At 40.4% G+C, this 26,475-nt stretch overlaps 1 protein-coding gene across 1 annotated transcript; it reads left to right on the top strand.

Moving 5' to 3' along the window:
- The first annotated feature begins 620 nt into the window (after positions 1-620).
- LOC131229195 (probable F-box protein At4g22030) lies at positions 621-1,966 on the top strand. The gene has a single exon (XM_058225420.1). It carries the CDS (start codon positions 666-668, stop codon positions 1,938-1,940), a length of 1,275 nt encoding a protein of 424 aa, XP_058081403.1. The 5' UTR covers positions 621-665; the 3' UTR covers positions 1,941-1,966.
- The last annotated feature ends 24,509 nt before the right edge of the window (positions 1,967-26,475 follow it).

Raw genomic sequence — 26,475 nt, 5'->3', positions numbered from 1 at the left:
ATTCGCCAATCGCAACCATAGCAGCCATTTTACGAAGACACCCCTTTGACGGAGAATGGTTCTTGTTCTTCGCTCTTAACGTCCATGCCAAGACTACGTCATGGTTCACCACCCGTTTATTTAAGTTACAGTCATAAAAGGTTCATGTGGCAATGAATAATTAATCGAGACCGTTCAAATTGCAATTCCTAATAGTGATAGAGAAACGCTACTTGAGAGAGCCACTTAGTTTACACAATGCTAAGCTTCAACCGAAGAGAATAAAATGAATGGTTATAAGTGAACTTTCCAACGGTCAAAATCAGCAATGGATGCGATATTTTTAACATAATTGATTCAGGGTAAATTTCAAGCTGTACTCAATGCAACGCACCTTACACATGGTCCGGATTTCCTTATGTATATTCACGTATACGGACGGATGAGATACCATAAGTTACAAAATGGTGGTGAATCATCATCCTAGTTCTTATAAAAATCCAGTATTCAAAGGTAGTTGTTTTGGTCAATGAAACCAGCAGCGCGCAGACACTTTCAACACAGCAAACTCCCGTATATATAAAGACCCTTCAAACCTCTCCTCATCTCTTCATCCACTCTCAATCTCTCTCTCTCAAAAGCAAGAATCAAACTACCTAACGAAATAGAAAGTGAAGGAGGGGATAATGACTGCCTTGCAAGCCTCTAGTCTATTATCATCATCATCAATACCATCGGCACCATTCCATGGTAGATTTGTTGCAGTTCTCCATGCCCCTAAACTTTGGAAGAATCATCTCTCTTTTCCAAAGCTACCGATAGGAAACGTGGAGGAATTCAACACCCACATAAGAAATCCACTGCAAATCAAAATTGAAACACGAGGGACGGCAATTGAGAGAGGTGATGGGGACATGATCGCCACTGTCACCAAGCTTTATGCGATTGCAGAGGCAGTTGCTGATAGGGTGGAGATGCACACAAACATCGGCGAGCAGAGGAACAATTGGAACAATCTCCTTGTCAACTCCATCAATGCAATCACTCTCACGGCTGCGACCATGGCCGGACTCTGCGCCATCCCAATTGGTACCACCTCACTCTTGGCATTGAAGATCTCTTCCACTCTCTTGTATTCAGCGGCGACGGGGCTGTTGTTGTTGGTGAACAAGATCCAGCCCTCTCAACTTGCCGAAGAACAAAGGAATGCTGCCCGGTTGTTCCGTCAGCTCCACACAGAAATCCAAACCACCCTTGCTCTCCGAACTCCTACTCCAATGGATGTGAAGGATGCGATGGAGAGGGTATTGGCACTCGACAAGGCTTACCCTCTTCCATTGCTCCCAGGAATGCTCGACAAGTTCCCAGCTATAGTGGAGCCAGCTAGATGGTGGCCTTCTGACAATTCAGAAGCATCAAAGTCACAAACAGTTCCTGCACAAAATAATACTAATGGTTGGAGTGGGAAACTTGAAGACGAAATGAGAGGCGTTCTTGAAGTCTTGAGGAGAAAGGATACCGCAGAGTATGTGCGACTGAGCAAGTTGGTATTGAAAGTTAATACGATTTTAGCAGTCTCTGGACCTCTACTCACCAGCTTTGCTGCTCTTGGGACTTCTTTTGTGGGGTCTCCTTCACAAGGGTCATGGGCGGTATTGGTTGGTGTCGCTGGTGGAGCATTGGCAAGCATTGTAAACACGTTAGAACACGGTGGACAAGTTGGGATGGTTTTTGAGATGTATCAGAACTGTGCCGGCTTCTATCGTCACATGGAAGAGTCGATTGAATCCAACCTTAAGGAAAGAGAGCCACATAAGAGGGAGAATGGGGGATTGTTTGAGATGAAGGTGGCTCTACAATTGGGAAGGAGTCTCTCAGAGCTCAGGAATCTTGCTGCATCATCTTCTTCTAAAAACATTGTGGAAGGTGGAATGGATGAGTTTGCCGGGAAGCTCTTCTGATGCTCCATACGAAAACATCTTATATATCTATCATTCTTTGATTCATTCTGTTATTATTTGTACAGTTATGTAACATATTACCTAATACACAACCTGATACATTCGAATTCAATATACTTGTTCAAAACATTTTTGAAAATTCCATCTCTCCATAACTAAACAGCTCTAAAGGGGAGAGAGATGTAGAATGATATTTCTAGCTGAATAGTTGACACTGACCATTGATGTAAGCAGCTGAACTTGCATCACAGAAAAGAAAGCTTTTGGCTACTCCATTTAACTCAATAAATCAATGGATTAGATACTTTTTGGAGCAATTATTGAACCGTTGACAATTCAAAGTAGCCTCCAAATTAGGATCGATGGACGTTCCGGTTATGGGGTCATGTTTGCATGTGGGCTGCGTGGGGCAACACGCGCTGATGATCCTGATTCGGCAGTGTTACAATTTTTGCATAGAAGGTGTTGGTGGCTCAATTTGTTTTTAATGACCAAGGTGTGCCAGAATCGATACAAAAGCTCGATCTAAACTGATCAGCTTTGACTCTAAGTGTCAAGATAAGCAGATACGCCTGATATGAATGTATATAATCAGATTCTAATATGCCCTTCTTCAATGTCCACCCATGTATCATGTTACTAGGCAATATTTCATGTTAACAATCCCACCTCATCTCCACCCCAACTATCTCTGGGTGGTTAGCATTTTATCCATGAAGACTTCCAATTTCAGTTTTCCATTCAAATTGTAATATACCCAAACAAATTCTTGTACTCTATAAGTCTATAAATACAAAGGATCTGTGTGATCCAATTTAAGGTGGGTTTACTTCTAACAGTCTATTTCTTTATCGTATCAGAGCATATACAGAGACTCTTCTCTCTCAAAATTTTGATTCTAACCGTCCCTCAGGTCCTGGTCGTCTCCATTTCCCGATCGCTGGACTGTTTGCTGCATCTTCATCTCTGGATGCTGTCATCTCCTTATGGCACACTAATCTGCCAAATCCTGCTTTAAGTAGTTGCTGGTTTCCATAGCATCATTTCAAAAAAATAAAAATAAAAAATGATGGTCACTTTTCACATGACTATTTTCATTAATTTGGTTTCTTTCAGTGTTGAACTTGTGGGGTCCATCACATATTATTATTGAGTTGTTCATTTGTCCACTGCCACAATAGGACACGTCAACAATTAAAATGAGCAGGTCGTTCCGTCTTTAGCTAAGCTTCTGCCACTCCACCGATTGGCTTATTTTCAGTGGCTCCCCGATCCAGCCGGTTGCGTTCTCTTCTCCCGTCGTCACTCAATCGAAGACTGATTTTACTTACTTCTGCTTACTTAATTATTGCATATGGCATCCTCTACTATAATTTCTATATCAAATGTTACAAATTTGGTGTCAATTAAGCTGGATCGGGAAAATTATTTACTCTAGAAGAGTCGATTTCTTCCTATTTTGCGTACTAATAAGTTACTACAATTTATGGATGGATCCTCTCTTTGCCCGGATCAATTTCTTTTAAATGACAACGGTGACTGTACATCCACTATCAATCCTAACTTTGAGGAGTGGATGGAATGTGATTTTCTTGTGTTGTTATGGATCAATGCCACCCTCACTCCTCAAATTCTTCAACAGGTAGTTAGACTTCAAACTGCTTGAGAGGTGTGGCTACGATTGCAGAACCTTCATCTCATTCAGTCACGTTCACGTGTTCTGTAGTTAAAACATCAATTTCAGAATCTAAAAAAAGGGGGCTCTTCAATTTCTAACTATGTTGATAAGATGAAGGGCTTAGCTGATGCGCTTGAGGCGATTGGTCAGCCAATCACTGAATTTGATTTTTGCAATCAAGTTTTAAATGGTCTTGATCAAATATGACCCTGTACACACCGCTATTGCTAATCAGGTTCACCCAATTTTCTTTAAAGAATTATTTGGCAACTTCTCACTGTTGAACATCGTCTATAATCCCGCCATTCCAGCCAACCTAATGACCAATTTTCGATTGCACTTTCTACCACTCGTGGTTCTACATCTCATGGTGGACCAAGTGTTAGACCTACGTTTCGTGGACGTGGTCGTGGTCGCAGTTTTAGTGCCATGGGCGACTCTACCATCCCGCGCAATGGACAGTCATCCCAGTCCTTCTATCACAGTGTGCCAAATCTCCAATTGAGTGGGGGCACTCTCTCTCAACTGCTTAATTCCATCGGCTCGATCTTTCGTTTCAAGGCCGCCAGCCCCTCAAAAGGTTCAAGCTATGGCCGTTGTTAAGCACAGTGACTTTGGGATAGATTCTACCTGGTTTACAGACTCTGGTGCTACAAATCATGTTACCTTTGACTTCAACAACCTATCTATTCATTTTAATTATGCAGGCAATGATGCTCTTGCAGTTGGAAATGGAACGGCTTTGCCTATTGCCCGCAGTGGTTCCTCCATATCCCGCTCCTCTGACTTTACCTTTTATTTACGTATAATTCTTCATGTTCCCTCGATTTTTTTAGAATCTTTTATCAGTCTCCCAATTTACTAGGGATAACGACCGTTCTTTTGTATTTAATTCTTCTAATTTTTGTGTTAAGGACAACGAGTCGAGCAGGATCCTTTTCTAAGAATGGACCACTAACGGCCTCTACCCGTTGCACCTTCCACCGCACATTACTTCGCATTTCTCTCCGACCAATTTTTCTGCCTTATGAGTCTCTCATACTCTTTGGCATTATTGAGGGTCAAATATTACATAGTAGACCCCATTTATTACTTGGATTTACGAACATGGTACTACTTAACGGCTCAATTTAATCGTGTTTGTAATGCAAGATGTAATCAGAAGCGTGGACTGAAAAATAGTATCAAAAGCATGGATTTGACACTCCGAAGTCATCAGAGCAAGGGACGGACTCCAGGGGACCAAGATTAACGGAATTACACACCAGGGGTCCGCGAAAATTGAGAAACTGAAGCTCAAGCGGCCTGAAAGTCAGCCAAAATGCAAGATCACTGGGTTTCCATCATCTGTTTGGTTCGAAAATTCATACATGGCTTAAGGGCCATAAATTAACCGTACTCGTAAAATTTCAGCCATTGGATGCCTCTAGAAGTGGCACAACTGTCAGATCAGCCCATAAACAGTTGATTCTGGGCCCACCTAATCTTCGGATATGCTTCAACTTTGGTCTCAACCCCTTAAATTTTATGATTTAGAAGATGGACGGTGCAGATTTCGCGCAAACATCATATGTGGACCCTATATGAGACGGGTGTGCATAGTGCATAAGTGCACTAGCCATGCACGGCAACGAAAAAATCTTCAAACCATCTCTGACCAAGACTCCTTCCATGTAATGGAAAGCATTCCAGCGTCCGTGTAACGGACGGACGCTATCCTTCCAGTTTTGAGTTGTGGGGCCCATGCATCGTTCAAAAGACAAATCTGGACCATCCATAAGAATCACAAGGGTCATATCACTCATGCCTAGGTAGCAAATTTTCAAAAGGTCCCGGAGATCCATTTTTGATCGTCCAAAAGAAAGATAGACGGTGAATGGATCTGGTACAATGGGTCATGCATAATTTGAAGAAAACTCACCCTTCCTGACCAGTTTTTCGTCAGGAATCCAAAGAACGGAGTGGATTTATCATTCAAAGCAAATAAGTGGGTCCCACCAACAGCCAACGCAAGAAGCGCTGGCTCTGTTTCGCATGTCCGTGAAATCTGGCCGTTGTGGGCCATTGTGCGTCCATGGTGGTGGTCGGATGCATGATCCAGACCATCCAATATATTGAAAATGTGGCCCTAACCCTGTCTATAATGTCTTTTTTGAGATATTTGGAAGAATAGCTGAGCAAACTCGATCCAAACGCAAGACGTTTTGCGCTTTTGCTGCACATGCGAACTTTGCTACGTAAACAGGTTCCGAAAATTCTCATGGTGCGGGAAGGAGACTTCGGACGGAAGTTGTACAGGATCGGAAGCCATTGCCAGGGGGTCTTCTATAAAGGAGAGGGGATTCAAGCTGAAAAGGGGGGGAAATTCCAAGGAGATCAACGGGCAGCCGGTGGGAGTTTGTTTCTCTTTCTTCTTTGTTTTTATTTTTTTTCTTTCTTCTTCCTTAATACTTTTTGAAAGACTTTTCGCCTTACCATGTTCATGTTAGGCTAGACCTCTTAGCTAGGGCTAAGAGGTGAAGCTTGTAGTCTGATTGAAAAATTTATGCGTGTGCCTTTTGTTTAAACTGAACTGATGTTTATTTTATTTTAATTAAGGGATGCTTTTAGTTTTTAATGGTCTATTATGACTGAAATTACAATGGGTCTGCAATGGCTTTGAGTATTTCTTTTTCCTTATTTTTGATTATGACGTCAGGAAGCCCTGTTGTTCGCCATCGTCTCCTGGGCATGGTTGGATAGTGGTATCCTTCCTAACCTGCATAATCATCTGATTGGTTGGTAATTAGTTTAATTCTTTTGTTGACTTTGTCTCCTGGGCATGGTTTGGTGATTGAATCCATTCTAATTCATATACCTTTCATCTCTTTGAAAATTATATTAGAGGAAGTTCAGTTTAAGTTCCATGATTTTTGAAGCAGGCATAAGATCTCCCTGATCTCTACAAGTGGATCCTCTGAATCCCTAGTTTCTTATCTCTGATTTCTCTTAAGTTTTTCATTAATCTCTCACCATCATTCATCAATTTATATTTGATTTAAATTTCATCTTAGGCTAGTTCTATTTCTACCTAGTTTCAGATAACGTATAGGTTTCAATCCCTTGGGATTCGACCTCGGTCTCACCGAGTTTATTACTACATCACAACCCTATACTTGGGGAGTGAACAGGCATCATCGGCTGGGACATCCATCTTTTATTGTGCTTCAGCGCCTCTCCTCTCTCATTCCTTTTTGTGGCTCATTACGATAGCCATAAATTTGCTCATCTTGCCAACTTGGCAAGAGTTCTAGACTCCTGTTTTCTCGCTCTACTTTTATTTCTACTTTTACTTTGGAACTCATACACTGGAACATTTGGGGTCTTACTTCGACTTCCTCTTTGAATGGTGTTCGGTATTATGTTACTTTTATTGATGACTTTAGCCATTATTATTGGTTCTTTGTTATTAAATTTAATTCTTAGGTTTATGACATTTTTCTAAACTTTAAACCTTTGGTTGAGAATTTGTTAGGCATGACGATTAAGTCGATTCAAACCGATGGCGGTGGTAAATATGCCAGTCATCGATTTCGATCCTATCTCTCAACCCATGGCATCAATCATCACATTTCTTGTCCATACATGCCTAAAAAGAATAGACTGGCAAAACGCAAACATCATCATATCGTTGAGTCTGGCTTGGCTTTGCTTGCACACTCAAATCTTGCCACATGTTTTTGGGTTGATGCTTTTGCCACTGCCACATTTCTCATTAACTGCATGCCTACTCGTATGCTGAATTTTCTTTCACCCCATGAAAAGTTGTTGCACCATGTGCCTGATTATCGTTTTTTTTACGTAGCTTTGGTTGTCAATACTATCTTTGTACTCCACCATATCATCTTGGCAAGCTCGACTTTCGCACTATCCCATGTATTTTCCTTGGCTATGGGAAAAATTATAAAGGATCTAAATGTTTTGATCCTATTTCTCATAGGGTTTACATGTCTCACCATGTTGTGTTTGATGAACTTAGGTATCCCTTTATTGCAGCAGGAAAGGTAGTTCCTCTTAAAAGGATCCACCTTGTGCCAATAGTCCTTCCCATGATTATGTTCAACTTGATCAAGTGTTTGTCAAACCAAATAATCACCACTTCTCGAATCCCATTGTGTCCACCGTTGTCTCACCTCTTCGCCTCTCCCCTACATCCTCACCACCCACTGTTACACCTTCCTCCTCACCCTCTTCTACCCCTAGTCTCTCTTCAAACCCATCCCTCTCTTCTTTTTTTTAATCTCTAGCAAACCCTCTACACCCTCCTCCTCTACCAGTTCCCTCTCATCCAATGTGCACACGGGATAAGGATGGCATTTTTAAACCTAAAGCACTTGTTTCCTCTCCGTATCCATTACCAAGTGCTTTCCATGTAAACCATGCTTTGGTTGAGCTGTTCACTCCCCAAGTATAAGGTTGTGATATAGTAATAAACTCGGTAAGACCGAGGTCGAATCCACAGGACTGAAACTTGTACGGTGTCCTGAAACTAGATAGAAATAGAACTAGGCTAAGATGAAATCTAAACCAAATAGAATATAAGGAATAATTGTCTAAAACTTTAAGGAATTCAGAGGAAAGAAACTAGGGATTCGGAGGATCCACTTGTAGAGATCGGGGAGATCTTATGCCCGCATCAAAGATTATGGAATTCAAACTGAACTTACTTGATTTGGTTTTCAAGAGATGAAAGGTATATGAATTAGAATGGATTCCATCATCCTACCATGCCCAGGAGACAAAGTAAATAACGGGATTAAACTAATTGCCAACCAATCGAAAGTACATGAAAGTTAGGAAGAGTACTATCATCCAACCATGCCCAGGAGACGATGGTGAACAACAGGGCCTCCTGACGTCATAAACATCAAAAGAGAAAAAGAGATATTCAAAGTCATTGCAAACCCACTGTAATTTCAGTCACAACAGACCATTAAAGACTGAGTAAATATTCTTTTAATAATCAACTCAAAACCAAGTTCAGTTCATGAAAAGCAGGAAATAGTGTCTCCCATCTCGCTACAGGCTTCACCTCTTAGCCCTAGCTAAGAGGTTTAGCCGAGCATGATATGGGTTAAATTCCAACTAAAAAGAAGAAGAAAAAAAACATTAAAGGAAAGAAATAAAAGAAAAAGAAAAAGGAAAACCTCTTTCTTCCAATCTCCTCAGCCTTTTCTCCTTCTGCTTTCTTCAGCCACGTCTGCAGGATCCACCCAGCCAGCTGCCAATCCCCTGTTCTTTTCCAAACTCTTCCTTGAATCCTTTTTCAAACCCAAAGCCGACCTCCCCTCTTGCTCCCTGTCTAAAACTGTCCCTGGTTCTCTCTCTTCTCTCCTTTTATCAGGACTTGGAGGGTTGGAGAGAGTCCTGCTGTAGGTGTGCATAGCTCTCCTTGCGTGAGTTAGTTTACGCAGCCAGGAACGCATGTCCCTGTTATGGCGCAGCAATTCTTGGAAACCGACTGGCGTCGGCTCGAAATTGTGGAGGATGACGGCCCAAATTTCTGATTTTTTCTTCATGAACGGGATCAGGACCCCCCTTGGCATCCTTTGGACGAATCAGATCATCTATCTGATCATCCCCTTGATCGCTCAGTGGCCCACTGCGGCCGGTTTTTGCGGACGCAGAGCCTGCGCATGATCCTTCGCTGGGAAGATCGGTGGGCCCAGGATCTGCATCAGTGGTGAAATCGAGTCCGTCCACTAGTCTCAGCTCGAAAAACCGATCAGGAGAGGTAGGTTTTTTTCAAGTTTGGTGTGGCCCATTGTACTGGATCTTCTTACTGTCTGTCCTCCGTTTGGACGGCTGAGATCCAATATTTGATCTTCTTTTGAAACTCTGCCACCTAGGCTTGAGTGAGAGGGGCCGTGCACGTCTTATGGACGGTCCGGATTGGTTCGTCGAATCATGGTGGTGGCCCACAAGAAAGAGCCGCAAGCTCTGTTACGGGCGTCCCAGCGGCGGCTAGAAGGATTCAAATCCTTTTATCCCTCTGATTCGGTGCTCATCCACCGCACGTATGCTGTGCACACACACCACTTAAGGTGGGTCCCACCTTGAGGTATATGAAATATCCGCTCCGACCATCTGTTATGCCATCTGATTTAAACGGTTGAGACCAGAATTGAAGCATGTCCAGATATCAGGTGGGCCCCATATTGATGTTTTGTGGGCTGATTTGATCGTTGGGCCACTTCCACAGCGATCTAATGGATGAAATTTGATGTGTACGGTTAATTCATGGTCCTCAGGCCACGTATGAAGTTTCGAACTGATCAAACGGTGGGAACCCTATGATCTTGCATTCTGGACACTTTTCAGGCCACTTGAGCTTCAATTCCTTGATTTTCTTGGGTCCCTGATGTGTAATTCTATTGATCTTGAGTCTCTGGAGTCCGTCCCATGCTTTGGTGTTATTAGAGCGTTAAGTCCATGCTTTAAGCACCCTTTTCGGTCCAGGCTCGTACATACACTCTGCATTATAAACACGATTAATCAGGCCATTAAGCGGTATCATGCGTGTAAATCTAGGTAACAACTGGGTCTGATATACAATATTTGACCCTCAACACAACCCCCAACCAGCATTTTGCTAGTCCCGAGCAAAATATGCGAAAAATAAGTTGAGAAATACAGGACCATTTTTATGAACTCAAGCGATTTTTTTTTTTTAAAAAAAAAAAAAACAGTCTAAATTCGAAAATTCTAAGATGCATGAATGTTGGATATTACTTCCTCCTGGAATCAAGTGCACAATAAATTTCATAATCAACTTTAAAGTATTTATGCATTAATTAGAACAATTCTAAACAACGAGTATCATGAGTGTATAATAAAATCTCGGCTTATCATCATTAAGAAATCCAATGGATAATTTTTATGATAACATTGATAATCAAAACAGTATTTAGGACACTCAAAACTTAAACCAGAATTTGCCTTTCAGTTCTTCTTTTTTTTTTTCGTCATCGAGGGAGAGGAGAATTGAATCCGCACCTATAGGGAGCAAACCTATGGTGAAAATTATTCGCCTAACCTTTTCCAAAGGTATCTCTCTCTCCTTTTCTCTTTTTTTTTTTTTTAAATTCATGACGGGCAAATTCTCCAAGCTGGTTCCTTACATGCTTAGTGATTACCAAGTTAACCCTTCAATATCAAACTGAAATCTTAATGTGAAAGCGAGATGTGACATGTGAACTCATAACTCAATCAATGTTTAAAACTTCTAATTATAGATTAATACTTCAAACTTAAATGTGAAATCTAATATAATAGATAACTGAATCTAAGAGTCATAAATTACCAACTTCACTTATCTTGTAATTTTAAATCCAAGATGGTTGTCAAAATCACTTCAAATTCAACAAAATGTCAGAAAATTTTTTTTTTCACAACTTTTGTACAAGACCAAGAAAATGCTGATTAGGTGACCTAATCTCCCACCCCCAACCTAAAATCTACATTGTCCTCAATGTAAAAGAAATAAGCATGCGATGCACATGGGACAAAAAGTAAATGAGAAGTGATGGAAGGATAATACCTGGATGAAAGAATCAAGAGGCTTTTCAAAGATTTCTACGTAAGAGCGGTCAGCACAAGAGAGAAACCAACAGAAGTAAAATAAAATAACAAAAATACAATCCTACCTATACCACTTTCGTAGGTGCTCTCGATTGCATTTAGCGTATGCAACAAGCCTTTAAACCCCTAGGTTTCCCCTAGTGGACGAGTTGTAGTCTCGTGAGGGTTTATAGTAATGTTACCCACAAACATTAAATTAATAATGGAAAAAAAAAAGAAAAAAATGACATGAAATGAAGAACTGGGTTGCCTCCCAGAGCGCTAAGTTTACCGTCTTCACTGGACAAATAAAGCAACTACCCTAGTCCTAAGAAAACAGAAACCTACCTATACCTCCATCGACTAGGAGATCAATCCTGGTAACAGGATCAGTCAGAGGTAGGACATGTCCTTCGAATCAAATTTCTCGACAAATGGTTTCAATCAATGTCCATTAACTTTAAACTCCTTGCCATTGTCGGGATCTCTTATCTCAACGACCCCATGAGGAAAACAGTGACAACAATGTAAGGGCCGGTCCAACAAGATCGAAGCTTACCCGGAAAGAGATGTAATCGAGAGTTGTACAAAAGGACCTTCGACTAGGCGTGAATGATTTTCGCAAAATGTGTTGGTCATAAAATGTTTTCATCTTGTCCTTGTAAATTCTTGATTTATTGCATGTTTTGGATTTCCTCCAATTCATTCAATTGAAGTTTGCGTAGCGAGCAGCGTTGTCAGTTGAAATTAAGATTTTTGATCGCCCAATACGCTTATGTTCCAACTCCACAGCAAGTGACAAGCCTTCCCATAGACAAGTCTAAAGGGAGACATTCCAATAGGAGTTTTAAATGCAGTACGGTAAGCCCATAAGGCATCAGTCAATCGGATTGACCAATCCTTACGGTCAGGGTTAACCGTTTTCTCTAAGATATGTTTGATCTCCCTATTGGAAATCTCAGCTTGTCCACTTGTTTGTGGATGGTATGGGGTGCTCACCTTGTGAGAGATACCGTATTTCTTCATTAAGCTTTTGAATGGTCTATTACAAAAGTGTGAGCCCCATCACTAATGAAAGCTCGAGGCGTTCCGAATCGGGAAAGGATGTTCTCTTTTAGGAATTTAATGACCGTGCGATGGTCATTATTCCGACATGGATTCGCTTCAACCCATTTAATAACATAGTCCACAGTGAGCAAAATATATAGATTTTCAAAAGATTGGGGGAATGATCCCATGAAATCAATGCCTCAGCAATCAAATGCCTCGATGATAAGAATGGGATTCAAGGGCATCATATTTTGATGGGATAATGATCCCAATTTCGACAACGCTCACAAGCTTTGCAAAACTCATGAGTGTCCCTAAACATAGTGGGCCAAGAAAGCCACACTGCAGAATCTTGGTCGTGGTCTTTTAGCGAAAAGTGACCACCACAGCCTGAGAGTGACAGAAGGAGATGCTCTGATGCTCATCGTCTAGTACACATCTCCTTAGAATTTGGTCTGGGCAATATTTAAATAAATAAGGATCATCCCGGAAAAAGTTGCGCACCTCGGTGAAAAATTTCTTCTTATCTTATGCACCTGTGTCGGTATGGCACATGTAGCAAGATAATTAGCAATATTAGCAAACCAAGGTGAATGGGAGACTACAATTGTTCATCGGGAACATGTCATTGATATAGGTCGCCTCAAGGGAATCGAGGTATTAAAGCGAGAAAGGTGATCGGCCACTACGTTCTCTACTCCCTTTTTATCTTTAATTTCCAAATCAAATTCTTAGAGTAGAAGGATCCATCGTATCAGGCGGGGCTTAGAATCATTCTTAGAAGAAGATACTTCAGTGCCGCATGATCTGTATAGATAATGATCTTGGATCCGATCAAGTAAGACCTAAATTTGTCCAAGGCGAACACTACGGCTAAGAGTTCCTTTTCCGTAGTCGAGTAGTTCACGGGCGGGATTTAGAGTCCTACTCGCGTAATGAATGACGTAGGGCTTCTTATCTTTTCTCTGGCCTAGGACCGCCCCAAGAGCATAATCAGAAGCGTCGCACATAAGCTCAACAGTCGGGTGGCTGCATGATATGTGCAGTGGTTAATGTGCCTTTAAGCTTGGTGAAAGCTTCCTGGCATTGCTTAGTCCACTCGTACGGAACATCCTTTTGAAGAAGATTACATAAAGGACGAGAAAGAAGACTAAAGTCCTTTATGAATCGCCTGTAAAATCCTGCGTGTCCTAAGAAGGATCGCACGTCTCTGATGTTCTTGGGTGAAGGTAGGTTAGAGATAAGATCGATTTTTGCCTTATCTACCTCGATTCCTTTGGACGAGATGATATGCCCAAGGACAATTCCCTTCTGAACCATGAAATGGCACTTCTCCCAATTAAGTACCAAGTTCTTTTCTTCACATCTTTTCAGCACACATTTAAGGCTTTCCAAGCACTTGCTGAAAGATGGACCGTAAACAGAGAAGTCGTCCATGAAGACCTCTAGATATTGCCCCACCATATCAGAAAAGATACTAAGCATACATCGCTGAAAGGTGGCAGGGGCATTATATAGTCCGAATGGCATCCTTCGATAGGCAAAGGTGCCGTAGGGACATGTAAATGTAGTCTTTTCTGGTCTTCGGGGCTATCTCTATCTGGTTGTAGCGCGAATACTCAAGAAAAATGTAATAGGAATGACCAGCTAACCTTTCCAGGATCTCGATCAATGAATGGCAAAGGAAAGTGGTCTTTCCTCGTAACGGTATTCAACTTCCCGTAGTCAATGCACATTCTCCAACCAAGTAGTGACTCTAGTTGGCACGAGTTCAGTATTAGTATTGGCTACGATGGTGATTCCGGACTTCTTAGGGACCACTTGAGTTGGACTCACCCATTGACTATCAGATATAGGGTATATAATACCCACATCCAATAGTTTAAGAACCTCGGCTTTAACCACTTCCTTCATGTTTGGATTTAGTCTACGTTGTGGTTGCCGAGCGGTTTTTGCATTATCCTCAAGATATATGCGGTGAGTACAAATCGAGGGATCGATTCCCTTGAGGTCCGCTATCGTCCATCCCAGGGCTCCTTTATGCTCAATGAGAGTAGATATGAGCATACTCTCCTGTTCTTTCTCCAGGTGGGCAGAGATCACCACCGGGTATGTCTCATCTTGACCTAAATAGGCATATTTCAAATCAGAGGGCAAAGGTTTTAGGTCAAGCTTCGGCGGCTTGAGGTTAGACGGTAGAGGCACTACATCGGTTTGTGGTAATTCTTCAAATTGTGGCCTCCACCGGTTAACTTCAAGTACCGGTGCAGTATCAAGCAAGGCGCACGTCTCCCTAATCATGTCATCATCAAAATCATGGGAGTGGGCCAGGCACGTCTCCAGATGGTCAGAGGATAAGGTTAGAGGTGTCGTATCTTCCACGAAAGAGTCAATCATGTTAATGTCGTGGAAATCGTCATCATCCTCTGCGTTGCTGCCGTTATTGAAAAAAATGTTTGACTCCAATGTCAAATTTTCAAAAGACATAGTCATGATACCATTCCTGCAATTGATAATTGCATTTGACGTGGCAAGGAATGGGCGACCAAGAATGACGGGAATCTGAGTGCTCATGTTATTGATGGGTTCGGTGTCCAGGATGATAAAGTCTACAGGGTAGTAAAATCTATCGACCTGGACTAACACATCCTCAATTATCCCTCTTGGTACACGAACAGAGCGATCAGCAAGTTGTAGTGTGGTTAGGGTAGGTTTTAATTCACCCAAACCTAACTGTTTGTATACCGAGTAGGGAATCAAATTGACGCTCGCTCCTAAGTCAAGTAGTGCGTGATCAATTCGATGGTTCCCGATTACACATGATATGGTTGGGCTACCGGGATCCTTGAATTTTGTAGCACGTCTTGCTTGAGGATGGCACTCACTTTCTCGGTCCAAGAAGATTTTCTTTTGAATAATTTTCCGTCTTTTGGTCGTGCATAAGTCTTTCAAGAATTTGGCATATGAAGGTATCTGTTTAACGACATCAAGTAGAGGAATGTTGACTTTCACTTGTTTCAACACCTCTAGTATATCCTGAGAGTTAGAGAGAGATTTTGGTGAAACCAACCGTTGGGGGAATGGAGCAACTGGCTTCTCTAGAAGTTCCGGTTCAACTTTTTGTGGGGCATCACTGGATCCATCATTGTTGTCCTCTTCTGGTTCTTGAGGCTTTTCGGGCCTAACCTTAAGAGTTTTATCAATGATCTTCCCACTCATAAGAGTGGTGATGGATTTAGCATGCCCCATTTGATTTGAAGAGTTGGGATCACTTGTCTCGTATTGCGGTTTAGGATTGGGGAGCGGTTGTGCAGGAAGCATCCCCTTTTCTATAACCGTCATACGAGAATCTATCTTTTGCATAAAATCTGTAATTCCACGCATTGCCTGAGCCGGCTCTTGTATGGGATTTTGAACCGGTTCCTCTTGAGGTTTCACTTGATTAGGATTTTGATTGAAGAAGCCTGGAGGAGTCGCCGTTTGTCCATTTGTCCTGTATTTTCAGGAAAAATCATGCATGAGGGCATACTCACTCCCGCCGATTGTAGATAATCTCGTAAAGTACGAGGCGGGGGTGCCTGTTGCACCTCATTCTCATCTTGGGTATCCTCCACCCTGGGTGGAAGTGGAGGAGGTTGGTCTTCAGCCATAACCTCAGTTAACTCAGGGGATTTCGAGCGGTGTCTAGTCCTGCGATGGATAGTCAACCCCTCAACCAATCCTCCTTCAGTCAAGAGACGTCGAGTGTCGTCACGGGCCCACTTGGGCATGAAAACACTCGCAGCCCTTAATTAAAAACTTAACCCTAAGAAAGGAAAAGAAAAGCTAGAAAGAAAAAGAGAGTTGGAAAGAAATTACCAAATTGAAGCCCCTAAGTTAAGGACCTGCAAAATAAAATAAAATAAGTCAGATTCTAAAAAGGAGAAAAACAATCTTTTAAAAGAAAGATAACAGTAAACTGATTTCTAAAAGAAAGTGGAAACTTCTAAAATAAATTAAGAAAGTCCTATATTAGAAAGTAAATTACTAAAAGAGAATTGAAAAATAGAAAGTAGGGAAGGAGTGTACCGAATTAGAGATTTCTATTTTAAAGGCCTACAAAATAAGAAGGTTAGTTTCTAAATAAAATTTTAAAGCTAATTTAGGAAACAAATTAGATTTTAAAAGAGTTAAAATTAGAAAGTTACTAAAATAAAACAAAAATAGAAAGTTAATTTCTAAGAAGGGAAAGAAATAACCTAAAGTCTAAAAATAAACTATTTCCTACAGAAGGGAGGATACTAGAATTAGAAAATTTCTAAAATTTAAACCCTAATTCTAAAAATATGAAAAAGTAGAGAGATTAGGAAGGAATTACCAATTGAGAAACTTATGTCCAGATCCTATAAAACAGGAAACCAGTTAGTTCTAAAAAATCAAATAGAAATAAAAATCTAAAACTAAAGTTAATAAAATCCTAATCTCAAACTAATTCTAAAACTAATTAATTTCAAAGAATCGTAACCATCAGTCCCCTGCAAGGGCGCCAAAAACTTGTTCACTCCCCAAGTATAGGGTTGTGATGTAGTAATAAACTCGGTAAGACCGAGGTCGAATCCACGAGGACTGATACCTGTACGTTTCCTGAAACTAGGTAGAAATAGAACTAGCCTAAGATGTAATCAAAATCAAATAGAATATAAGGAATAATTGTCTAAAACTTTAAGGAATTCGGAGGAAAGAAACTAGGGATTCGGAGGATCCACTTGTAGAGATCGGAGATCTTATGCCCGCATCAAAGATTATGGAATTCAAATGAACTTACTCGATTTGGTTTTGAGATGAAAGGTATATGAATTAAAATGGATTCTATCATCTTACCATGCCCAGGAGACAAAGTAAATAACGGGATTAAACTAATTGCCAACCAATCAAAAGTACATGAAAGTTAGGAAGAGTACTATCATCCAACCATGCCCAGGAGACGATGGTGAACAACAGGGCCTCCTGACGTCATAAACATCAAAAGAGAAAAAGAGATATTCAAAGCCATTGCAAACCCATTGTAATTTCAAGTCACAATAGACCATTAAAGACTGAGTAAATATTCTTTTAATAATCAACTCAAAACCAAGTTCAGTTCATGAAAAATAGGAAATAGTGTCTCCCATCTCGCTACAGCTTCACCTCTTAGCCCTAGCTAAGAGGTTTAGCCAACCATGATTAGGCTAATGACCTTAAGATTCATAAAAGAAAGAAAGAAAGAAATAAAAGAAAAAGAAAAAGGAAAACCTCTTTCTTCCAATCTCCTCAGCCTTTTCTCCTTCTGCTTTCTTCAGCCACGTCTAGCAGGAATCCCACCTGCTGCTTCTGCCAAAACGTGCAGCCCTTTGTCTCCTCCCAAAATGTGTAGCCGACCAGGCTTCTCTTCCTCCCAGTCTTCTCTGTTTCTCCCCCTCCCACTGTCCCTGGCTCTCTCTCTTCTCTCCTTTTATCAGGACTTGGAGGGTTGGAGAGAGTCCTGCTGTAGGTGTGCGTAGCTCCTTGCGTGAATTAGTTTACGCAGCCAGGAACGCACGTCCCTGTTATGGCGCAGCAATTCTTGGAAACCGACTGGCGTCGGCTCGGAATTGTGGAGGATGACGGCCCAGATTTCTGATTTTTCTTCATGAACGGGATCAGGACCCCCCTTGGCATCCTCTGGACGGATCAGATCATCTATCTGATCATCCCCTTGATCGCTCAATGGCCCACTACGGCCAGTTTTTGCAGACGCAGAGCCTGCGCATGATCCTTCGCTGGGAAGATCGGTGGGCCCAGGATCTGCATCAGTGGTGAAATCTAGTCCGTCCACTAGTCTCAGCTCGAGAAACCGGTCAGGAGAGGTAGGTTTTTTCAAGTTTGGCGTGGCCCATTGTACCGGATCTTCTCACCGTCTGTCCTCCGTTTGGACGGCTGAGATCCAATATTTGATCTCTTTTTGAAACTCTGCCACCTAGGCCTGAGTGAGAGGGGCCGTGCACGTCTTATGGACGGTCCGGATTGGTCCGTCGAATCATGGTGGTGGCCCACAAAAAAGAGCCGCAAGCTCTGTTACGGGCGTCCCAGCGGCGGGCGAGAAGGATTCAAATCCTTCTATCTCTCTGATTCGGTGCTCATCCACCGCACGTATGTTGTGCGCACACACCACTTAAGGCGGGTCCCACCTTGAGGTATATGATATATCCGCTCCGACCATCAGTTATTCCATCTGATTTAAATGGTTGAGACCAGAATTGAAGCATGTCCAGATATCAGGTGGGCCCCAGATCGATGTTTTGTGGGCTGATTTGACCGTTGGGACGTTTCCACAGCGATCTAATGGATGAAATTTTACGTGTACGGTTCATTTATGGTCCTCAGGCCACGTATGGAGTTTCGAACTGATCGGATGGTGGGAACCCTATGATCTTGCATTCTGGACACTTTTCAAGCCACTTGAGCTTCAATTCCTCGATTTTCTTGGGTCCACTGATGTGTAATTCTGTTGATCTTGGGTCTCTGAGTCCGTCCCTTGCTTTGGTGTCATTAGAGCGTTAAGTCCATGCTTTAAGCACCCTTTTCGGTCATGGTTCGTACATACACTCTGCATTATAAACACGATTAATCAGGCCATTAAGCGGTATCATGCGTATAAATCCATTACCAAGTGCTTTCCATGTAAACCATGCTTTGGTTGAGCCTACCTGTTACTCTCAGGGAGCTAAGTCAACTGAGTGGGTTTTATATAAACAAGGTACTTGGACCTTGGTTCCACCTCAACCTAGTCAAATTTTGGTAGGTTGTAAGTGAGTTTTAAGGTTAAGCGTCGTGCGGACGGGTCTATTGAGCGACACAAGGCTCGTCTTGTTGCCAGAGGCTTTCAATAGTAGCCTGGACTTGATTATGGTGAAACATTTAGCCCTATTGTCAAGCATGCTATAGTTTGGATAGTTATTTATGTTGCTCTTCATTATGAATGGGCTATTCGATAGCTTGATGTGCAGAATGCTTTTTTACATGGTGTTCTTACTGAGAAAGTATACATGACACAACCCCAACTGTTTGTGGATTCCTCTAAGCCGGGTCATGTTTGTCAGCTCCACAAAGCCTTGTATATGGGCTTAAACATGCCCCACATGCATGATATCTTTGCCTCACTACTTATCTTCAGGGCTTGGGGTTCATTGTTTCTACTGCTGATAATTCTCTTTTTATTCATCGTTCGACCACAGAGTTTACTGTTTTGTTTATTTATGTGGATGATATTATCCTGATTAGCAGTAACCGTGAAGCCCTTCACTCTCTCTTGTCTGATCTCAATTGTCTTTTTAAAATGAAATATTTGGAGCCCCTACATTATTTTCTTGGCTTTGAGGTTACTCGTACTCGAACTGACATCTATTTGACTCAATCAAAGTATATTGGTGATCTCATATGTCGTACGCATATGCAAGATGTAAAACCCTTGAAGTCTCATGTTGCTTCTGGTTCTAAGCTCTCCAAGCTTGATGGTGTTATCAGATCCTCATGAATATTGGAGTATTGTGGGTGCTTTGCAATATGATACTGTTACACGGCCAGATATTGCGTTCATTGTTAATCAAGTATGCCAATTCATTCATGCTACACGATCAACTCACTAGTTAGTTGTTAAATGTATCCCACAATTTCTGAAAGGCACTATTTCACATGGCCTCTGGTTCTATAAAGGCTATGATGCTCCTTTCACTCTTTAGGCCTATTCTGATGTTGATTGGGCAATAGATCCCGATGATCGTCATTCTACTTCTAGCTATGCTGTTTTTCTTGGCCCTAATTTGGTCTCTTGGAGTGCTAAGAAACAACCCACAATTTCTCGTTCAAGCACGAGTCTGAGTATCGTTCTCTTCCTGTCACAACCGCAAAATTGTTTTGGATACGTATGATCTTACACGATTTAACTATTTTTTAACAAAATCCTCCTCTTCTCTACTGTGACAATATTAGTTCTATTTCACTTGCCTCCAATCATGTTTATCATGATCATACCAAACATATTGATTGAGGTGGATTATCATTTCGTCCGAGAAAAAGTTACTAGGGGTGATCTTGTTGTTCGCTATGTGGGTACAATTGATCAAATAGATGATATTTTCACTAAGGGCTTGTTTGAATTTTTAATTCAGTGGTACATAACCTGTTAATGGGTAATAATTATTTCATCTGGTATTTATAGCACTATTCCCAGTGCTTGATTTAACCAGCTGCTACTTAGACGCAAAAATCAAGAAGGCCTCAAAGTATTTATGGGTCCCACCGTGATGCATATTGCTTATCCACACCCTTCATCCATTATGCTAGCTGAATTTATGGCATGAGGCAAAAAATGAGGCATATCCAAAGCTCAAGTGAACCGCGCCATGGGAAAAAGGAAATCGAACACTTACCGTTAAAAACCTCTTAGGGCCACTGTTTCTTTTATTGTGGGCCACTTTAGTGTTGGATCTGCCTCATTTTTCGGATCATGCCTCAAAATATTGTGGTAAAACGGATGAACGAAATGGATATATAATACACATCACATTGGGGTCCACAAATTTAAACTAACTCTTTTGAACCGGTTTCCAAGGCAGAAATTTGTTTGATTATCAAATGGGGTAAAATTGTAATAATTACCCATTTACAGGGGTAATTACACAAGCTTTCAAAAATCAAACAGGCCCTAAAGGGTTAACATTTGCCCGGTTCCACTTCTTACAATCCAAGCTTCACGTCATTAATAGTTCGCCATTTAGCTTGAGGGAGCGTGTTAACAATCATACCTCATCTCCACCACAATTACCTCCGGGTGGTTACTATTTAACCATGAAAACTTCAAATTTCAGTTTTCAATTCAAATTGTAATCTATCCAAACAAACTCTTGTACTCTATAACTCTATAAATACAAAGGATCATGTGATCCAATATTCAAGGTGGGTTTACTTCTAACAGTCTATTTCTTTATTTCATACATACTTAGCTTTAAGCAAGTATTTCATTTTTCCCATACACCATATGAAAAGGCCGAGCTCTAAGTCCTAGAGGGGGGTGAATAGGACTGCCAAATAAAAAATAAATATGGAATACAAAAACAGATAACACAATTAAATAGCAACCTCAAATGCACTAATCTTGAGAGGTCGATACAAGCTGAGTTCTAAGGACAACCTTTCACCAAAAACCAAGGTTTATGGTAGGACAACTTAATGTCTAGAACGTTGGTAAGTATCAAAAACTCAAACTGAGAATGAGGCAAAGAAAATAAACTAAATTATTACAACATTCACCACAAGCGCATAAAGAAAATTACAACATTCAACACCACACATACATCACAACCATCATCCAAACACCGAGAATTATAGTGGTTCGTGTGTGTACACCAACTGTTCGCAAACAGTCACACAACTACTCCACTCCTAATATCCACACCCACGGGATATTGGCTTTCACTAAGAAATAAAGTTTTCCAAGGTTCACCTTAAAACCTCACAATTGTGTTTTTCAAATGGGCTTAAACAATCACAAAAACTCCATAATGAGTTTTTACTTGCTGAATCTCACAAACTAAAAATGCAGAAAATGAAATTGTACGTATCTGAAGATTCAATGTAGACGTAGATGTTAAAGTCCAATCTCACAATGAAAGGGTTCTAAGTCTAAATGATTTTTAAATTAAATTAACCTGGGGCTAGCTTGATTTGATTTTGATCTCAAAAGGGTAAATCAAAAATTTCCTTTTTTAATAGAATAGAATTAAATAAAGAGATCTCAAAATTAAATACAAAAAAGCTATAACAAGAATCTAAAATTAATAAGCAATAGCTTCACAATTGTAGGGACTTATCTCTCAGAGTGATGACTTGATTTAACTTGGAATGAATGAATAATTCTAAGAAATGTCCTCTATTTATAGGTAAAAATTTTGTTCCCTCGACTGGTCTAAGGGTTGGTTTGACTCGTCGAAGCAGCAACCAATTTTCAAAAATTCTGGCGCGATAAGATAAACCTGTTAGTCGTATGGTCGAGTGGGTAAAAATCTCCTTACTGGAGTTCGAGTCAAGCCCTGTTCGACTGGTCGAGACTGTTCACTCAACTGGTCTAGTAGTGTGCACGACTGGTCGAGCCACAACCAAAAATTCTCAAAAATTCTCAACAAATCTTGGACTGGTCAAGCCAGTGTGTGGACTAGTCGAACAATGACTAGGACTAATCGAAAAAAAAAAAAAAAAGCCTATAAACTTATACATTGACCTAAATTCAATATACAATGAATATGACCTAACCTATGGTCAATATAGGGTCATCCATACCTTAAATGTGAGTTTGAAATAATGAAACATCGATCGCTTCAGTAGATTGTTTATATTGAAGCACATGAAGCTTGACCTCATATTTTTTAGCTTGAGCTTGAGCTTGTGATCTTAAGCTTGAGGTAGCGATCTTGAAATATGAGCTTGAGGACTTAAGACTTGAGCTAGAGGTAATGAACTTGAACTTGAACTTGAGCTTTGAGCTTGAGATAGACTTTGTATTCTTGTACTTGAGCTTATGTTGGATCTTTGACAAAGTTCTTCAACTTGAAAATGTAGAAGAGTTGACGACGGTGATCTTAAAGTTTCCATCTTATCATAACAAGATACTAACTCCAAGTAATTTGGCACAAAAAAATTTGACAATACCGGGTGCTAGAATTACAACATAGCACTTACACCATACACTATCTTCAAGATATTACTTATGCGACAAAACCAAACAATCTTGTGCACGTACAACTTGCAATGCTAACACTAATACATGCATGCACAAATTACAAATATCCACACATTCACTCAACAATGCATGTGCTCTTTCAAGACACATGTGCATGTATGCACATAATTGCATTGATTGAACAGCTTTCCTTGATTAATGGCTCTGATCTTAATGCAATTGCAGTGCTGTAACTTTCAAATTGTTATTCTATTATGTTATTTTATCTTACTCATTGCAAGATCTTCAAATAGTATTTTTAAATTCTATTCTTATATCTAGTTCTATAATTTAATATATTTTAGGTTTCCTTTTCTTAAAGGAATCTGATCGTCCATGGAATCATATTATTTTATTTTGCTTTGATTGGTTTATTTATACTTCTTTAGTTTATTTTTAGGAGATTACAAGCATATTAGTATATTACATTGATTATATTCAAGTATCGCAAGATGATAAGTTGGCAGTTATGAATCTAGAAGAACAAATTCAATAACCCGAAACCTGCCAATCATTTTTATTTAAAAAAAAAAAGAAAACACAAGGCCATCTCTGATTGTATTAAATCAAAAGAAAGATATACAGCTCACCCAACTAGACAGCAAAGATTCAGACTCCCTCTTGACAAAACCGAAGGAGGAGCCTATCGTATCATCCTAGAGTTTCTCCTGAATCTCCTTTTGACCACCCCTAAACCCACCTGCCAATCTAGAATATAAGTTGGTAGTTATGAATCTAGAAGAACAAATTCAATAACCCACAGCCTGCCAATCTAGAATATAAGTTGGTAGTTTATTTTTAGGGATGTATGCATTGACAGTTTTTTTTTTTTTTCTGTCACAATAAACTGATAACTATCGTGTATTGAGAAACCATGTTGAATTGTACCGGAAAAAAAAAAAGATTTTGTTGTTTCCTTAATCTTAAATAAAATATCAACTTATTTACTAACACATAAAGATCTTTCTTTTCTAAAAATATAATCCCTGATAGAGTGGAATGGCGAAATGGGATGCCCATATCTGACAACAACAGTGGGTTGGAATATGGTTCAGATGACTATGACTAAGACAATGTTTAAAGGATATTTATTTAATATTTATTATTCATGCGAGAAAACAGATACAAGGATATGGAGTATATATGTTTTTCTTTTTCAGTATTTTTATCCTTTAAAAAATAGAATTTTACAAAATTCCTATGAAATTTGCATTTTACTAAATAATTCCTTGATGAATAGAAATTCGCTCTAGATGCATTAGGAAGAAGTAAATTATTAAAAGTGACTTCATTTAATTTTTTCCTTAAAAAATTAGTGAAGTCAAGAATTGTGGGACCACCACTTCTTTAAAGAAAGAAATGAAAGTATTTATGTAATTTCCTCACTCCAAAAGCATTACCCACACACACTCACGCGGTAGTGGGATTTCACCACCGATGATACTCGAACCCTTGACCATGAGTCTCCTGAAAGTCTACCATGGGAGCAAGGGTAAGGATCCGCGGTAAAAATCCCCTGAAATTCATACCCCCTGGTGGCATTGGCTGATACGATAAACTGATAATTTGAACCATGATTGAAACGAACTTGGATTGGGTACTGAGTAACTCAGTAAGCTCTTATCTTACTGAGTAAACTCAGTTGGGCCCACCTTGAATGTCTATCCACACTATCCATCCGTTTTTCCATCTAATTTAAGGGGTTGATCCCGAAATTGAAGCATATCCAAAGATCAAGTGGATCATAACACAGGAAACAGTGGGAATAATGATTTCCACTGTTGAAACCTTTCTAAACCCCACAGTGATGTTTATTTGTCATCCAACCTGTTCATAAGATCATAAAGACATGGATGAAGGGAAAACACAAATATAAGCTTGATCCAAAACTTCTGTAGCCCACAAGAATTTTTTTAACAGTAGACATTCAATTCAACTGTTTCCTGTGGTGTGGTCCATTTGAACATTAGATATATCTCATTTTTGGGCTTAAGACCTAAATTTATTTGTTAAAATGGATGAACAGAGCGGATAAATAAATCATGGTGGACGTCACAGAGTTTACTCAGTACGCTGAGCATGGTGAGTTACTACGTAATCCGCTTCCAATTGAAACTATTGCTGCTGGTCGGATCAACAGTCTACATTCTTCGAAGATTTGTACACATGACGCGGCGGATTGGGTACTACCCCACTGGGACCCAATAGATACAGATGGTCCTGTTAGATCTGTGGGGCCACTGTGATTTTTGTGTTTTATACACGCCATCCATTCATTTTGGAAAATCATTTTAGGAGAGGATCCAAAAAATGAGTTCGTCGAATGCTCAAGTATACCACACCCCGGGAAAGAGTGGGGATTAAATACCTACCGCTGAAAACCTCTTAGGGTCCACGGGAGTTTCGGATCAAGCTGATATTTATGTTTTCTTTTCATCCTGGTATACGTGAGCTTACGAGCATATTGGATGGCAGATAAACATCACGGTGGGCCCTATGAAAGTTTCAATGGTAGTAGTCACTATCACCACTGTTTCATGTGGTGTGGTCCAATTGAGCGTTCCATCTATCTCAACTTTGTGCCCATTTCTAAAATAATTTTTCAAAATGGATGGACGGTGTTGATAAAACACTTATGTACGTGTAGGAGGGCCCGATAAAGCCCCTGACAGGTCTCTAGGTAGGTGGTGGTGGGGGGTACCCAATTCGCGTCCTATTTTATGGTAAAGATCCCAACTCCGGAGGTACTAACCTCTGCTGGGGCTCGCGTTGGACCAGTTCCATTCGCCAATCGCATCGATAGCCGCCATTTTACGAAGAGACCCCTTTGATGGAGAATGGTTCTCCTTCCTCGATTTTAAAATCTACAACAAAACTAAGTCATAGTTCACCACCTGTTTATTTAAGTTACAGTCATACAAGGTACATGTGGCAATGATACTTTAATTCAGACCGTTCAAATTGCAATTCCTAATAGTGATAGAGAAACGTCCCTTGAGAGAAACACTTGGTTTACACAATCCTAACCTTCAACTGAAGAAAATAAAATGGGTGGTTATAAGTGAACTTTCCAACGGTCAAAATCAGTAAGGGATGCAATATTTTTTACATAATTGATTCAAGGTAATTAAATTTCAAGCTGTGCTCAGTACAATCCAACTTAAATATGGTCCAGATTTACTTATGTATATTCCCCGTACACCGACGTATGAGATACAACAAGTTACAAAATGGTGGTGAACAATCATCCAAGATCTTTTAAAAATCCATGACTCAAAGGTAGTTGTTTTGGTCAAGGTCAATGAAACCAGGAGCAGAGACTTTCAACACAACAAACTCCCGTATAAATACCCATCAAACCTCTCTTCATCTCTTCATCAACATTCTCTCTCTCTCTCTCTCTCTCTCTCTCTCTCTCAAAAGGAAGAATCAGACAA

This window comes from Magnolia sinica, chromosome 1 (genome assembly GCF_029962835.1).
Source record: "Magnolia sinica isolate HGM2019 chromosome 1, MsV1, whole genome shotgun sequence".
Classification (NCBI taxonomy): Eukaryota; Viridiplantae; Streptophyta; class Magnoliopsida; order Magnoliales; family Magnoliaceae; genus Magnolia; species Magnolia sinica.
This window is presented reverse-complemented; position numbering and strand designations above follow the sequence as displayed.

Excerpts from the sequence above, each read along its gene's own strand:
- LOC131229195 (XM_058225420.1), top strand. The coding sequence starts at position 666 with ATGACTGCCTTGCAAGCCTCTAGTCTATTATCATCATCATCAATACCA.